General features: G+C 37.3%; 2 protein-coding genes and 1 pseudogene across 3 annotated transcripts; 2 read left to right on the top strand and 1 right to left on the bottom strand.

The window, feature by feature from the left end:
* The first annotated feature begins 4672 nt into the window (after positions 1-4672).
* LOC110698667 (uncharacterized protein At1g04910-like) lies at positions 4673-8634 on the top strand. Of its 2 annotated transcripts, XM_021876164.1 has the most exons (6): positions 4673-5303; positions 6008-6087; positions 6260-6330; positions 6447-6535; positions 7233-7454; positions 7725-8634. In XM_021876164.1, the coding sequence occupies exons 1-6, from the start codon at positions 5158-5160 to the stop codon at positions 8455-8457; spliced, it is 1341 nt and encodes a 446-aa protein (XP_021731856.1). In that variant the 5' UTR covers positions 4673-5157; the 3' UTR covers positions 8458-8634. The 2 variants fall into 2 exon arrangements, with proteins under 2 accessions (XP_021731856.1, XP_021731857.1); XM_021876165.1 differs by lacking the exon at positions 4673-5303 and having other exon boundaries at positions 6236-6330.
* A 69-nt stretch (positions 8635-8703) lies between these two features.
* Positions 8704-11442, bottom strand: LOC110698666 (pentatricopeptide repeat-containing protein At1g52640, mitochondrial). Its single transcript, XM_021876163.1, has one exon. It carries the CDS (start codon positions 11128-11130, stop codon positions 9535-9537), a length of 1596 nt encoding a protein of 531 aa, XP_021731855.1. The 5' UTR covers positions 11131-11442; the 3' UTR covers positions 8704-9534.
* Positions 11443-13096: 1654 nt separating this feature from the next.
* On the top strand, positions 13097-15303 carry LOC110698892 (annotated as a pseudogene).
* Positions 15304-15362: the final 59 nt, after the last annotated feature.

Below are 15362 nucleotides of genomic sequence, written 5' to 3'. Positions count from 1 at the left end.
GTGTGGATTTAACAATAGATGATGTTGATAAATGTTTGCTAATTGATGTGATTAATGATATGTTTGAGGAATTTGGTAATAGAGGGTTTGAGTTACCTGAGTATCCTGGGATACATTATTGCTATAATCAGAAGGCTGTTAAATTAGTGGATGATGGGACATTGATGAAAATGTTTGGGACTATAGAAACCAAAGAGATAAATTTGTGGGTTGGTTGTTTGACTGAGCCTAATTTTATACTGAATTTGGCTAGGACAGTGAAACCCCAACAAAAAAAGCCAAACACACATGCCTCAACTTCTGTTACAAGCCCAGATTGTGCTACTGGGCCATCTTCTGCTAGTGGTCCATCTGTTGTTGGTGGGCCATCTGGTGGTTACCTAGAACCCCCTCCCTCAAGCCCAAAAGAAGCAAGCCCATCTAACCCATCCTCATCTAAACCAGGTTTTTGTAAACCAGGCACCTTCAAATCAGGCCCACCTAAAAAATTTCAGACCAAAGTTAACCACCTGGAAAGCCACAAAACCTGTACAACTTGAACACCCAGCCATTGGATCAGGGACCCTTACTACAGTAGATCCTCTTAGGAGGAGCCCAAGGTTGACTGGGTCCTTGTCACCCCAAAAGTTACCCCCCCAGTCAGTGGGCCTAGGTTACCTAGGATGTTAGAAGAAATATCCCCTGATTCTCCCCCACATGTCATACTATGTGAAGATGATTGGTTTCATTCAAATACCTCTCAATCCCAAATGCTTTCTCCTCCACACAGAAGAAGCCCAAGACTTTTGCAAGCTAACCCCAACCCTAAGCTTAATGTGGCACCATTCAGACCCCCAAGAAGTAACCAAAATTCATCCCCATCTGAGCCAACCAGGAAAACCAGAACTTGCCAAACCAGAGCTGTTATCTTTCCTCATGGTAAGAAATTGCCCAACAGCACTGCAAAGCTTAAGGGTGTGTATGTTCCAAGCCCACAACCTCAGTCATCCCAAACTACAACAGAAGTTCAGAGTTCTAGGGTACTTAGGAGAAGAGGTGCAAGTGGTGAGGTTAATGATGATGATATCATGCAGTACAATGATGACAGTAGTTCTGAGAGTGATGGTGAGTACATACCTGATGTGGAGCAAGAGGTTGAGAATGACAGTGAAGGTGAGGAAGGTGATCCAGGTTTGGTGGAGGAGAATGTGGATGAGTTACTACATCAGAATTATGTAGATGGAGGTTGGGAACCATTCAGGTCTAGTGTGAAGTATGTTGATAAGGAAGGGGCTCACATGGGAAAGTTGCTTAAAAAGGGTGAGGTGTATGATGATGCAGAGTTTGGGAGAATTTCCTTAAGGCCTTGTCAGTTGTTTGTTGATAAGGATCACTCTAAGGAAGCCCTTAAAGACTATTGCATCCAAGAAGATTTTAGTTTGGTAGTTAGGAAATCTGAAATTGGCAGATACATTGCTGAATGTGCTGATATCATATGTAATTGGAGGATATATGCTACTGTGCTCCAAGATGGGTTTACTTGGGCCATAAAGAGCATAAATCATGGTCATACATGTGACCTGAATATGGTGAATAATCCAATGTGTAATTGCAAGTGGGCAGCCCAGAAGTTGTTGGAAGATATTAGGGCCAGCCCAGATATCAAAGGGAAAGCCCTTAATCAATTACTCTGGGAGAGATTTGGTATTACAATGGCCTGCTCATCTCTGTACAAAATGAGGAGTATTGCTATAGACCTCATTCAGGGAAGGCATGATGAGTCCTATCACAAGCTTAATGTGTACTGCCATTTGCTGAAGGAGAGAAACCCAGGGACAGTGGCATTTTGTACCTGGAAAGCCTTGCAGCAACCTGAACAACCTCTACAATTCAAGTCTATTTTCATCTCCTTTGCAACACAATTTGAAGGCTTGATTGGTGGTTGTAGGGGCTTAGTTGGTGTTGATGGTTGCCATTTGAAGGGCAACTATGGAGGAATCCTTTTATCAGCTGTGTCTTTAGATGGGAATAATGAAATCTTCCCAGTTGCTGTTGCTGTAGTAGACTCAGAGAACAAACAAAGTTGGTCTTGGTTCTTTCATCACCTGAAGAACACTCTCACTGGCACAGGAAGGGTTGATTGGACTATAATGTCAGATAGGCAGAAGGTATGTAATTGTTCTAAGTAAATACACTAAAAACTAACTTAAGTGAGAATTTCTTTTTTTTGTTATTCAGTAACACTAATATGTCAAAATTTGTGCAGGGAATTGACCCTGCTTTGGATCAAGTGTGGCCAAAAGTACCTAGAAGATACTGTGCCAGGCATTTATGCAAAAATTTCAAGGCTGATTACCCAGGCATCCTGATGCACAAACTGTTCTAGGGGGTGACTAATGCTTACTCTGCCTTCAGCTTTAAAAAAGCTCTTCAAAAAATTCAAACTACTGCTGGACTTGGAGCTGTGAAGTGGTTTAAGGAGGTGGGGCCCCTTGAGAGGTGGACAAGATGGAGATTTAACCCACAACTGTGTTCTAATGAAAACACTAACAATTTTGTTGAGAGTTTCAACAACACTATTGGTGTTGATAGGTGTTATCCAATCCTAACACTACTTGAAGGTATATCATTTAGGTTAACACTTATGCTATATGTTGTTAGTGCATGATTAATGACTTCACTTTTTTTTAAACCCTTTACAGGAATTAGAAGAATTGCTATGGTTAGGCATGCTTCAAGACAACAACTTGCTGAGCAATGGATAGAGGAGGGCATCTGTCCTAACATTAGAGAGAGGGTTAGGGCTTTGACAAAGGAGTCTAGGTTATGCCATGCATATCCTTCTGGGAGGGGAGAGTATGAGGTGTCTGATGGTAGAAGCATGCTACCAGTTTCTTTGAACAGCTGGTCATGTGTGTGTGGTAGATGGCAACTAAGTGGCATTCCATGTAGGCATGGAATTAGGGCCATACTTGATGTTGGGAAAGATCCAACTGATTTTGTCAGGGAGTGGTACTATGTGGCTAGGTATAAGTTGGCATACAGTGGAAATATATTTCCCATTCCATCCCCTGAGCAATGGCCTGACATGGATGTCCCCAACTTGGTCCCACCTCCAATGAAAAGAAGTGTGGGCAGACCTTCTAGAAATAGGAGAAGAGAAGAGGGAGAGAAGAGAAAAGGGAAGAGGTCTGCTACTGTTCAGTGCAAGAAATGCAAACAGCATGGCCATAATGCTGCTACTTGCAAGGGTGGTTTGACTAAGAAGGAGAAACAGGCTCAGCAAGGCAAGACACCCAGCACTGCTACCAAAGGCAAGACACCCAGCACTGCTTCTAGAGGCAAGAGAACAACCCAGCAAACTAGTCAGAGTGAGATGGATTTCAACATGATTTAGCAGATGATTGGTGGCAGCTCATCTCAGACAAATGTAGGGTCCTCAAGCCAACCAGTGATGCCATCTACATACACAAACAGCGACCCTCCTGCTCCTGAAGGCCCTTCCTCTCAGCCTAACCCTGCTACATCTTCTAAAAGGCAAAAGATAATGAACAGACTTGCCATGTTATGAGCCCCTGTGTTCCAACAGGCCATGGATGATTTGAGCATCAATGTGGGATTTTTTGGACATATTAACCCTACTGTTAATATTTTGGAGCTTCTTTATGGAACATACTTGGTTGCATTTTGTATTTACAGCCTCACATCTGATTATGGTTTGTTTTGTTTTGTGAAACTGATGTTAGGAAATGTTGGATGATTTTTTGGGTGTTAAACACTTATGCTGTATATGTTGGCTGTCAAACTATTAACATTATGTATATATTGGGCTGTTAGTATCACTTATGTTGCCTTTTTATCATTGTTGTACTGTGGATTCTTACAGCAACTGAAACAAATTCAAATGTCATTGAACATAAACAAATGAAACAAAATGGTTTTTCCACCAATTTTATTAACACATAAAAGATACATCTTACAATAATTTCAACTCCCTCTTTTAAACAACACAATTATGACTAACACAACATACATGAAAACCCCAAATTTAACTACTTCCCTAATGTAGCTAATGAGCTCTGTTATTTTCTCCTTCAAATCTGCAATTTCGATTTCATCACCCCTCAAAGCTTCAAGACCTTGCACATCCCCTTCATCCATCCACTTGAAAAACCCACAATCGTTGCACTTAAAGAACGCTTTCCTAGGGTTGCGAATTGTTGTTGAAATCTTCAACTTCGCCATTTTTGGAGGGTTGCAGAAACATCGTGGGCTCAAGAATTACAAGGAACATGATGAATTAGAGGGGAACGAGCAGCGAGAACTAGACATGGCTTCTTCCTTCAATTGAATCTGCAACTACTTACAATGGAGCCCTAGAAATATTTAGGGATTTATACGGGGAGGAAGAAGAAAGGAGGGAAGCACTGTTTTGGAGGGAAGTATTCCCCCAAACGTAATAACAGCCTAAAACTAACCACTCCCATAAACTTAACGGAAGACATTAACGTCAACTTAACGGCAGTGTCACAACGTAGAAACGTTAGGTACTTTAGGGTCACAGCGTAGAAAATCAAATGTCATGTCACAACGTAGAAAAAGCGAAAAAAACGGGGTCATAATGTAGAAAAACCCAAAAATTAATTTGCTTGCCAAAAATTTGCTCAATTTAGGTTTTGTGGGTCATCTCTTAAGGATTTATTTTGTGTCAAGACTAAAAAAATTGCCGAAATTATCTCATTTTGCGTAAAAAAAGATATTTCGATTTGCATGTTTCGATTTGAATGCGGGAAATTTATCAATTAAATTTTTTTTGAGGTTCTAAAATACAATTGCCTTTAATTTTTTTTTTCTTCTAAAGAGAAACAGGACATCAAAAAAAAATCGAAGATGTCCCTTAAAATCCTCCAGTGAAGCCTGAAGTAAGTAGTAAAGTCCCAATTTCGATGATTCGATCTACTTCCATGTTCAACCTTTCTGAGCCCTAACCAACTGTTTACTGCACTAATCAATGCACGATTTCTTCTACTTTTCCCTCTTTCTCATCTCCAATCTCCAATTTTTTTCACAAATTTGCAATTGAGATTGCAGATCTTCCCCATTTCCCTCTTTCTTCTGTTCTTCATTAAGATCAAAAGAGGGATTAAACAGAAAAAACCCTCAAATTAAATCATAGAAATGAAGCCACTAAATCAAGCAATCATGCTCTTTAAAAAGCCAATTTGCAGCATTTTCATCCTTTCTTTCTCTCTCGTCCTTGCTTTGGTCTTCTTATCGCCTTCTTCTCTCTTCTCTGAGCTCTCAGTTCCTTCTTCTTCATCCGGGTAAGCCATCAATTTTCATGTCTTTTTTTAATACAGTATTTTATCTATCATTAATATTCTGGATTTTGTTGATATTTGATGTTTTCTATGATTTTCTCAATTTGTTTAAAAACCCAATTCGTTGAACAAGAAAATAAGTTCTGGGTTTTCTTAATTGTTCTTGATTGCTGAAAATGTTGATGAATTTGGCAATATAAGTTATGATTCAGTGTAGTTTAGCTTAATGTCGGTTTCATCTGTTTTGGTCTTTGTTAATTGGACTCGGCTAGAAGTGTCCGGATATGTGTTCAAGTGCTAAGGCATGATTTTCATTATTTTGGAATAAACTGAAGTGTCTATGTCACTAGTTGTCTTGTTCACCTCTAAGTGTTAATTATCCGACACGGGTACTGTAATGTGAAGAGTTGGAGTAACATAGATTTTGGTCACATAAAATTAGTACCAATAAGCTAGAATTCTAAATTTCAACAGTTCAGAATTAAGTTTCAGGCTTCTTTTACTTTGCTCCAAAGCTACAAGTTAAAGGATCACTTAAATATGGATTTTGAGGAGGAGAAAGAGATTGTGGTTTGTAGAAAGTGAATTTTAAGAAGTTGGGCAATCCTTAAGTTAACTGTAGAAGATTGATATTCATTGTAGCCTAGCTTAATGTATAGTGACATACTGACATTGTTGCTCATCTGATTTCAAATTTATGATTTTAGTGTGAGAACGGATATATGGAGCCTCAGGCGTATTGTAGAGTGGAGACCTTGCAATTGGTGGCTTGAGGACAAATCAGCTGGTTAGTATTATTCCTCCGTCTCATTTGTTAAGCTTTTAGCAATTGTTTCCACATGGGATATGTTCTATCTTGGTCTAGGTAATGTGAAATGCGGGAGCAGTTGTCGTTTACTCTCCAAGTGAATATGTGAAATGTGTTTGATTTGCAGACATTTGTTATTGACATACTGCAGCTCTACCTGCAAAGACTAATGGGTATATTCGTGTGGATTGTTATGGGGGCCTCAATCAGATGAGAAGAGATGTGAGTATTCCTTCATTTGTTTGTTGAATGTACTCCGCATCTGTATTACTGTTTAGTTAGCAGAAAGAGGGTAATTTTTAGTTGAACTGATCCTGTCGAATGCATTGTTTCAACAGTTCTGTGATGGTGTTGGCATTGCACGTTTGCTGAATGCAACCCTTGTTTTGCCAAAATTTGAAGTTGCTGCCTATTGGAACGAATCTAGGTACATTTTATCTATCATTGATGATCTATATTTTCCTTTTTCCCTGAAGAATTTGCTTTTATAGTTTTATCTATGTATAATGTGGCTGAAATGGTTTACATTCTTCTTTGTGTTTGTTTTAAACTTATCACATGAATATTGGCATGCCCTTTGGGTTTACTTGTAGCCTCTTAGGTGGAACGGTGGACTGTGGTAATTGGTAACTAAGATGGCGGGTATGTTAGTGAATAAAAGATAGTGAGGAAGAGCAAAGAGGATCTTTCATCTCATGTAATTCAGCTCTGATTTATTGTGTTTTTTTGGAGAGAAGAAATACTGTAGAATGCAGCTGCTCATAAATTAGGGTTCTGCGTAATTTGAGATTTGTTGCCTCTAGATATTTTCTCAAAAGTTGTAATCAAGGAATGTTGACAATGGATCACTTCCCTCCACACCACTTCTCCTAAGGACCTAGCTAGTGTTGGAATCTAAACCCTTACCATTTCTGTTGATTTCCAATGCATGCTATGAGTGTGATGCCACATGATAGATAAAGCTATTCCATTGTCTAGTTGGGTATGAGGATGCATTGAAAGCTCTAAGCTCAACAATTGTTGAATGCAGCTAGGAAGAGCATGACAATATTGACAATATTGTTCATGCAAAATTTATAAACTATCAAGCATATTTGGGCTGACAGGTTATATGCATGCCTTAGTGGTTTTGCAGATGTTTTTGATGTTGATCACTTCATTCAGGAGATGGATGGTTTTATTCAAGTAGTCAAAGAACTGCCAGCAGAGCTTACATCAAAGGAGCCATTCCAAGTTGATTGTAGAAAACGCAAGGGCCACTTTGATTACATTGAAACAGTGCTTCCTCCCCTGTTACAACATCGATATATTTCATTTACTCCCCAAATGAGCCAAAGAAGAGATAGGTATTATCATATTGAATTCTTGGCTATTGGATTAGAGTTGTAGCTTTGTTTGAAAGCCTGTGTTACCTTACTAATGTCTGATATGACTAAATTGTATGGTTGTCTGACCTTGTTACAAAAGTTAATTCTTTAAAAGAAAGAGAGAAAGGGAAAGGGAAAGAGAAAGGGAATGCAAGGATAGTAAACAGGTTTAATTGATCAAGGCTCATTTGTTAGTTAAATTGAGGGAAATTGATCTGATTGAAATATAATAGTCTTTTCATCTTGCAGGTATCCTCACTATGCCAAAACTTCTCTCTGCCAAGCTTGTTATAAAGCGTTGCGCCTCACGGAAGCTTTGGAGAAGAAAAGCGACGAACTACTCCAAGCCATACCTAAGCCATTCCTTGCCCTTCATCTGCGTTTTGAACCTGACATGGTTGCTTACAGCCAGTGTCAGTACTCAGGACTCTCCACTGAATCCATGAAAGCCATTGACGCTGCTAGAGGAGAGAGAAAACCATGGACTGGGGAAGCAGCCCATATTTGGAGAAAGCGTGGAAAGTGTCCTTTGACTCCTCGTGAGACGGCCTTTATCCTTCATTCACTTGGTATTCCAAGAAACACAAATATATATTTAGCTGCTGGGGATGGTTTAATGGGAATTGAAGGGTTGACATCTATCTACTCCAATGTATATACAAAATCTGCCCTGCTTCGGGATGAAGATTTCAAGGCCATGCATGGGAACACCAAAGCTGCCCTTGACTACCATGTTTCCATTAATAGCGACTCCTACATTGCCACTTATTTTGGTAACATGGATAAAATGGTTGCTGCTATGCGAGCTTTTAGAGGCATGTATAAAACTCTCTTCTTGAATCGGAAAGCTTTCTCTGAGCTGACTTTTCAAGGGCTGAAAGGGAAGCAATTGAAGAGGGAACTATGGAGGGTGCATAGAGATGAATTTGTCATGGGTAGAGGATCGGCTTTACCAGATTGTTTTTGTGAATTCAAACTGTAATCTAAAATAGGAAGTGCCATAAATTAGTTTTTCGTTTCCTATTTCAGATCCATTGATGTTATACACCTTTTTACCAGTGTGTATCTTACATGTATGATATTTTATAAGGCTTAGAAGCATAGAAGTCATCATTCTTTTGTACTAGATATCGTTATGACATATAACCGCTTCTGTTTATTCACAAGATATGATTGGATTTTCATAAGATCTCGAATAAGACTCCATAGATGAATTTTCTTCCACGACATTGCAGGTTCTTAAAGCTTGGGAAGGTTGTGGATCATTTTCTGGTCTGTCACCATATTGTTCATGATAGAAAGATAGGTTTTATGTCCTCTGATTCATTGTATACATTTGAACTTTGAACCAAAAGAACTACAGAAGTGTTCCACTCAAACATTGAATCAACAACAAATGTCAAACTAATGTCGTTTAATAGGAAGTAGATTATATCAGAAGGATACCCCGTACATAAGTCAAAAATTCACATAGGAGCAATGAAGCACCACAGTGAAAAATTTTCCCTCACAAAATACAGTTACAAAAGACATCATCCATAAGCTCCCTCTTAAGTAAAATAGCACATTAAATCAAACTCAATCACATCATTTTTTAACTTCAAACCCATGTAAATGCTCATATTGATGTTGTGTTGTTCTTCTGTATGTTAGCTGGCAACTTCATATTGTATTCAGGGTCACATCATCATCATCAATTAGCCTAGATATTTAGACAGATTGTTGCTTACAGAACTTGGAAATATGTAGCACTCCGCAGAAGAGATTCGTTCACATACAGAATCACATATCAGAAGAGATGTGCTCACAGAAAAATGTAGCACCTCTGAGGAAAGGCAGCAATAGTAAATAAGACGTTCATGGTTGCTAACAGAATTATGTAGCAATATCTCCAACAACGTGACAGAAACTAGAATGCCCCGGCCCTCTTCCTCATTTTCTGTCAAAACTGAGAAAAGATGGAGGATGATATTATCAGTTACAGTTCAATGACCAAACAAGAGCGGATGGTAGGAAATACCAGCTGCAAACTAAAGAAATTCAGAATTGCATCATGCACTCATGAAGCATCAGGCATAAAAGGCCATTCCTCTTCACTAGATTCTGAGCTTTCATCTTCCCTCCTCCGTCTTCTCCGATGAGACCTATGTCCTCTCATTGTTTTCGACAGTTCTTTTATAGAGGAAGAACTACTTGCCTCCATTTTATCAGCCAGTATCTCTACCTTCTCCATCATACCCCATCCCACAAAGCGGTTCCTCAACTGCTCAATAGTCGAAGAGTAAGGTGGGATGCCTTCATCAATCATCATCTCAAAGTATTTAATCGCGTCATCTAGCTTGCCTTTCTTCTTAAGAAAACCATGGATCATTACAGCATAAGTAGAAACTGAAGGATAAAACCCCTTTCGTGGCATGCTACCCCACACCTCTTCAACCTTATCAAATCTCCCCACTCTAATTAACATTTTAAGCAACATATTCCATGTATGCCGATCTGGCTTACAGTTCTCCTTCTCCATTCTAGAAAGCAATCTGACAGCTCTGTTAACCTCATTACGATCACAATGGAAAGCCATGATTGTATTGTAACTCCATGTGTCCGGACTTACCCCACCTTCTATCATCTCATCCAAAAGTTGGTGCGCATCTTCAACCTTCTCAATCGAACATAACTTCTTAATGATACAATTATAAGTATATAAATTAGGCACCAACTCATATCTCTTCATTCTATCAAGCACCCTAAAAACCGAGTGAATGTTATCTCTTTTGCAATAAGAACGAATAAATATCGAATAAGTACAAGCATCCGGAGCAAGTCCCTTGGATTCCATCGCTCTAAACATAGCATACGCCTCATCCAAATCCCCTCCATTACACAAGGCCTCCAACAAACTATTATAAGCAGGAACATCCACTACACAACCTCTCTCAAGCATTTCATCAAACACCTTGCGTGCTTCCTCAGAATTACCAACATCACCCCAACCCCTGATCAAAATCGTATAACTTTTCACACTTGGATCAAATTTACCCTTAATCCTATCAAAAAACTCCTGCCCATCTTTGACAAATTTCTTCCTACACAACAAATACAACAGATGATCCAAATCATTCAAACTCGGCTCGAGTCCGAATTCATTCATTCGATTAAAAGCTCGAATCGCATCATTTGGTAAATTTGCTCTACAATAAGCACCAAAAATAACCCAGAAAATTTCTGGGCACAATTCAAAATTTTCCCCTGATTTCACCTCAGAAAGCAAATCCCAAATCAGAGGAAATTGCTTACTACTACCCAAAACATCAATAAGAATCCTATAACTATGAACATCAGGTTGAAAACCCGGCAATTTTTTAGCCCAAAGAAAGAATCTGTGAGCAGAAAACCCCAGATTTTTGGTTCTTTTCAATACTTGCTCAACCAAATTTGTAGAGAGTTTTGAAGAAAATGGGGTAAGAGCAGACTCAATGTCGTGCTGAGGCCCCCGGAAGTCGCTGAGAACTCGAGAGATATCGTTAATGTCATCGGGGGACGCAGGTGCCGAGTCCGATGAAATCGGGAGAGAATGGCGGGAAGAAGCGCCATGAATGAAGCGGAAGAAGATGGTGGAAGCTGCTCTGCTTCGAGAGCAAAGGGTTGTAACAGCCATTTTTAGTGGGAAGTATTTTTTTGAAAGTTAGTTAGGTTGCATTTTTATTTGGTGATTTTTAGATTTCAATTTATGGGGAAAGAACTTTTGTTGGAAAATTGTTTATAGTGTGTATCTATGTACATTGGTATATGATTTTTGGAAAACATTCTAGTTCTTTCTCCATCAAGATAAGGCCTTCGTAAAGAGGGTAGTAAATGATCTCAGCCACATCGAGTTTTAGTCTGATTGAACTAAGCTTGATAAGAATTATTAGTGTTCAAATTATTGATCTTAAGTTTGAACAAGCTTTTGAAAATCCTGTTGGAGCTTGACTTGTTAAGAATTTGGCTTATTTGAGTTTTGCTCACAAATGTACTCGTTTGCATTTCGAGTTTAAGTTCGAGATTGATTGAATAAATTTATCATTAAAAAGTGATTTCTTTTAAGTTTTAATGCATGCATTTAAATTTATATAAGATGTATTCATTCTTTCTATAAAAAAAAGGTTATGACGGAGGTTTCAAGCCTACATATGATGGAATAATTAGTAATTTTAACAAATATGTATGTATGAGTAAAAGATACGAAATATATAAATATGCTAATAAAGTACTTTTAATATTAATATAAAATTATTCGAGCTTGAACGAGTTTTGACTAAGTTTTAATTGGACGTGAACAAAATTATAAATGAACATGCATGAACGTAATCGAGTTAAACACGTTGTTAGAGCTTTGTTCATTTATTGTTCACAAGTAGTTCATGAATGTATCAACTTATTTATACCCGTATATGTAAGAAAAAAATTATACATTTGTGAGTGTCTTTTTGTAGAAATTTATCTAGACGTGGGTAAATATTATAATATTAGGTTAGGTCCCGTGCCATGCACGGTAATTTTCAATAACTATTCTTTAAATAACATTATATTTAATTATAAAAAACTTTATCGTTATTAATTTATAAAATGAATTTATTATGAAAGTCTATTATTAGCAAAATAGATACTTTAAAATGCGTATATATATATATATATATATATATATATATATATATATATATATATATATATATATATATATATATATATATATCGTTTTTGTTTTTGTTAATCAAATGAAAATCTTAACAATATGTATTTAACTTATAAATAGATTTCTTTTTTGCAAACTATTATTCATTCTATCTTATGTATGTTGCATTTTTTTTTTCTCAATAATCAACGACTTAAAATATTTTTTCATATCTTTCTTGGCAAGGTTTTCATACATGATTAAATACAAAAGGCTATATTTTTTTAAAAAAAATCCTTGATTTTATTAATGGTTAAGTAGTACGTAGTTCTACATATGTCATAAATTAGATTAAAAAGTTTATGATATCTATATATATTTGGAAGGATACATTAAATCTTTTCTAATTTTTTTCTTTTTTTTTGAAGAAAAATCTTTTGCAATATTTTATTTATGTATAATATTAATTTCCTTTATATATATATATATATATATATATATATATATATATACAAAAAAAACTAAAGGACACACCGGAAAATGACACGTGTCATTGCTGGTGTGTCTTTTAGTATATATAGTTATTGATTAGCACGATGCCTAATACAATTATACAAGGTCTACGATTCTCAATCGACCTAATATTCCTATTAGGATTTTTTTTTTTGAAACTACCCTATTAGAAATGTAAAAAGATATATTACTGTGATATATTTTCCATATGAACCTATTATTATGATATATTTTCCACATAAACATATATTATTATGATATATTTTTGATAAATTAAGATCTCAATGACAATTAGAATATTATCTTATTGGGAAGTTTAAGGTGATAGGAATTAGCGCGGAAGTCTTGATTCTCGTCTATAAATAAACCCATTAATTCTCAAAAACTCACAAAACAAATTCTCTGAATTTCTTCTTCAATAATTCCTCAAAACCAAGAATTTCTTCAGCTAAGAATCATGATAATCCCAAAATACGAAGTAGCAGGTCCATCTGAATACTTGGCAATAACAGGATGGAAAATAGACGAAATAAAACTATCAAAGAAAGCATTGATATTACCAGGGCAACGTTACGTTCGAGTGAACGTATCACCCGTAAATTACACCTTGAATGTCCAAGCAATGAGCGCGGAGAAACTCCCTTTTGTGCTCCCTGCAGTGTTCACAATCGGCCCTCGAGTCGATGAGCCTGCGAGCCTAATTCTATATGCTAAGCTGATGGCACCCCACGACATGTCCTCTAACCATGTGCATGAACTTGTACAAGGGATCATTGAAGGCGAAACTCGGGTTCTTGCGGCTACTATGACTATGGAGGATATTTTTAAGGGTACTAAGGAGTTTAAGAAAGAAGTGTTTGAGAAAGTTCAGTTGGAGTTAAATCAATTTGGACTGTTTATTTATAATGCTAATATTAAACAACTTGTTGATGTTCCTGGTCATGAGTATTTTTCTTATTTGGGTCAGAAGACTCAGATGGAGGCTGCTAATCAAGCTAAGGTACTTCTTGATTATACTTGTTGATTTTTGTTTTTTTTTTTTTGTTTTTTTTTTTATGAATTAGTTATTTCATTATATGGGTTTAGATTGATTAATTAGTATGTTGAAGGTTTTAATTTTAAATTATACTGAAATTTGGGGTGGTTTTCAATTAGCTATTTGATTAATTTTGTGCAAAAGCGTTGTTAAATTTTGACAATACATGGTGTATATGTCTAGGAATCTTTGTAGTATTCTTGTATGAACTTGAAAATAAAATTTGGAAAATTGTTTATAATTCATATTTGAGGGATTAATTAGTAATCTTATTTTTCTTGATCTAATTATAATGCATGTATATGAAAGACATTTTTTTTTTTTTTACAGATAATCAAAGAGATGAATTTTTTTAGTGTAAATGTGACAACTTGAAGTCTAAGATTTTTCAAAACATTAAGGCAGGGAAATTTCTAATTGATGATATGTTTTGGAGAATATATTGGTTAATTTTTGCTTGCAAGTTGCAACAATTATGTTAGAGAAGAGATTCATCAACTTAGAGATAAGTTCACTGATATATTATTAAAAAAAATTAAGATTGGACTGAGTTTCTTTGATGTGTTTGTATCTTTAAGGTGGATGTAGCAGAGGCACAGATGAAGGGAGAGACAGGAGCTATGCTAAGGCGAGGACAAACTCAACAAAACGCAGGGAAAATCGATGCAGAAACCAAGATCATATCCACACAAAGGGAAGGAGAAGGCAAGAAGGAAGAGGTCAAAATAAAGAGAGGTTATGATTTTTGAGAATCAAAAAGAGGCTGATGTTGCAAAAGCCAATGCTGAACTGGCAGCACAAAAGGCCGGGTGGTCCAAGGCGGCTCAGCTAGCAGAGGTCGAGGCTAAGCAGGCTGTTTCAATCCGACAGGCCGAGCTGCAAGTCGAGGTGGAGAAGAAGAATGCTCTCACCAGGACTGAAAACCTCAGGGCTGACCTCCTCAGTAAGGCCACTGTTGAATATGACATCAAGGTACTAATTTCTAACAAAACTCTGCTTAATTTGTTCAATTTGCTGGTCTATGAGATTATACTTCACATGACAGCAGACACATCACTCTGTTTAATCTTCTAATGATGTTTACGGCGAAAATTTTTGGTTAACAGGTCCAAGAAGCAAACCAAAACCTATACAACAATCAAAGAGAAGCGGATGCCATTCTCTACAAGAAGCAAAAGCAAGCTGAGGCAGAGAAGGCATCAGCAGACGCTGCCTTCTACACTCGTCAGCAAGCAGCTGATGCAGATCTCTACAGCAAGAAAAAAGAAGCAGAGGGAGTTGTGGCCCTTGCTAATGCCCAAGGATATCACCTTAGTACCCTACTTAAGGCCCTTAACGGAAACTATGCTGCATTGAGGGATTACATGATGATCAATGCTGGAGTGTTCCAAGAGATGGCAAGGATCAATGCTGATGCTGTACAAGGTTTGCAGCCGAAGATTAGCATATGGTCATCTGGGTCTGGTGGGGCTACCTTGGAGGGTGGAAGTGGGTCTGGTGGATCCATGAAAAGTGTGGCCGAGGTCTATAGCATGCTTCCCCCACTTGTGAAGACGGTCCATGAACAAACTGGGATGCTGCCACCTGCTTGGCTTGGCACTTTGACTGATACCAATGGCAATGATTAAGTTACAGACCTTGCAGTATCTAACTGAAGTTTTGATAAATTCAAACTTGATTGATATAG

Source organism: Chenopodium quinoa, unplaced genomic scaffold, assembly GCF_001683475.1.
Source record: "Chenopodium quinoa cultivar QQ74 unplaced genomic scaffold, ASM168347v1, whole genome shotgun sequence".
NCBI classification, from domain to species: Eukaryota; Viridiplantae; Streptophyta; class Magnoliopsida; order Caryophyllales; family Amaranthaceae; genus Chenopodium; species Chenopodium quinoa.
This window is presented reverse-complemented; position numbering and strand designations above follow the sequence as displayed.

Coding starts and splice junctions, on each gene's coding strand:
- LOC110698666 (XM_021876163.1), bottom strand. CDS start 11,130: ATGGCTGTTACAACCCTTTGCTCTCGAAGCAGAGCAGCTTCCACCATC.
- LOC110698667 (XM_021876164.1), top strand. CDS start 5,158: ATGAAGCCACTAAATCAAGCAATCATGCTCTTTAAAAAGCCAATTTGC. Junction 5,304..6,007: donor GTTCCTTCTTCTTCATCCGG/GTAAGCCATCAA, acceptor TTATGATTTTAG/TGTGAGAACGGATATATGGA. Junction 6,088..6,259: donor GCTTGAGGACAAATCAGCTG/GTTAGTATTATT, acceptor GACATACTGCAG/CTCTACCTGCAAAGACTAAT.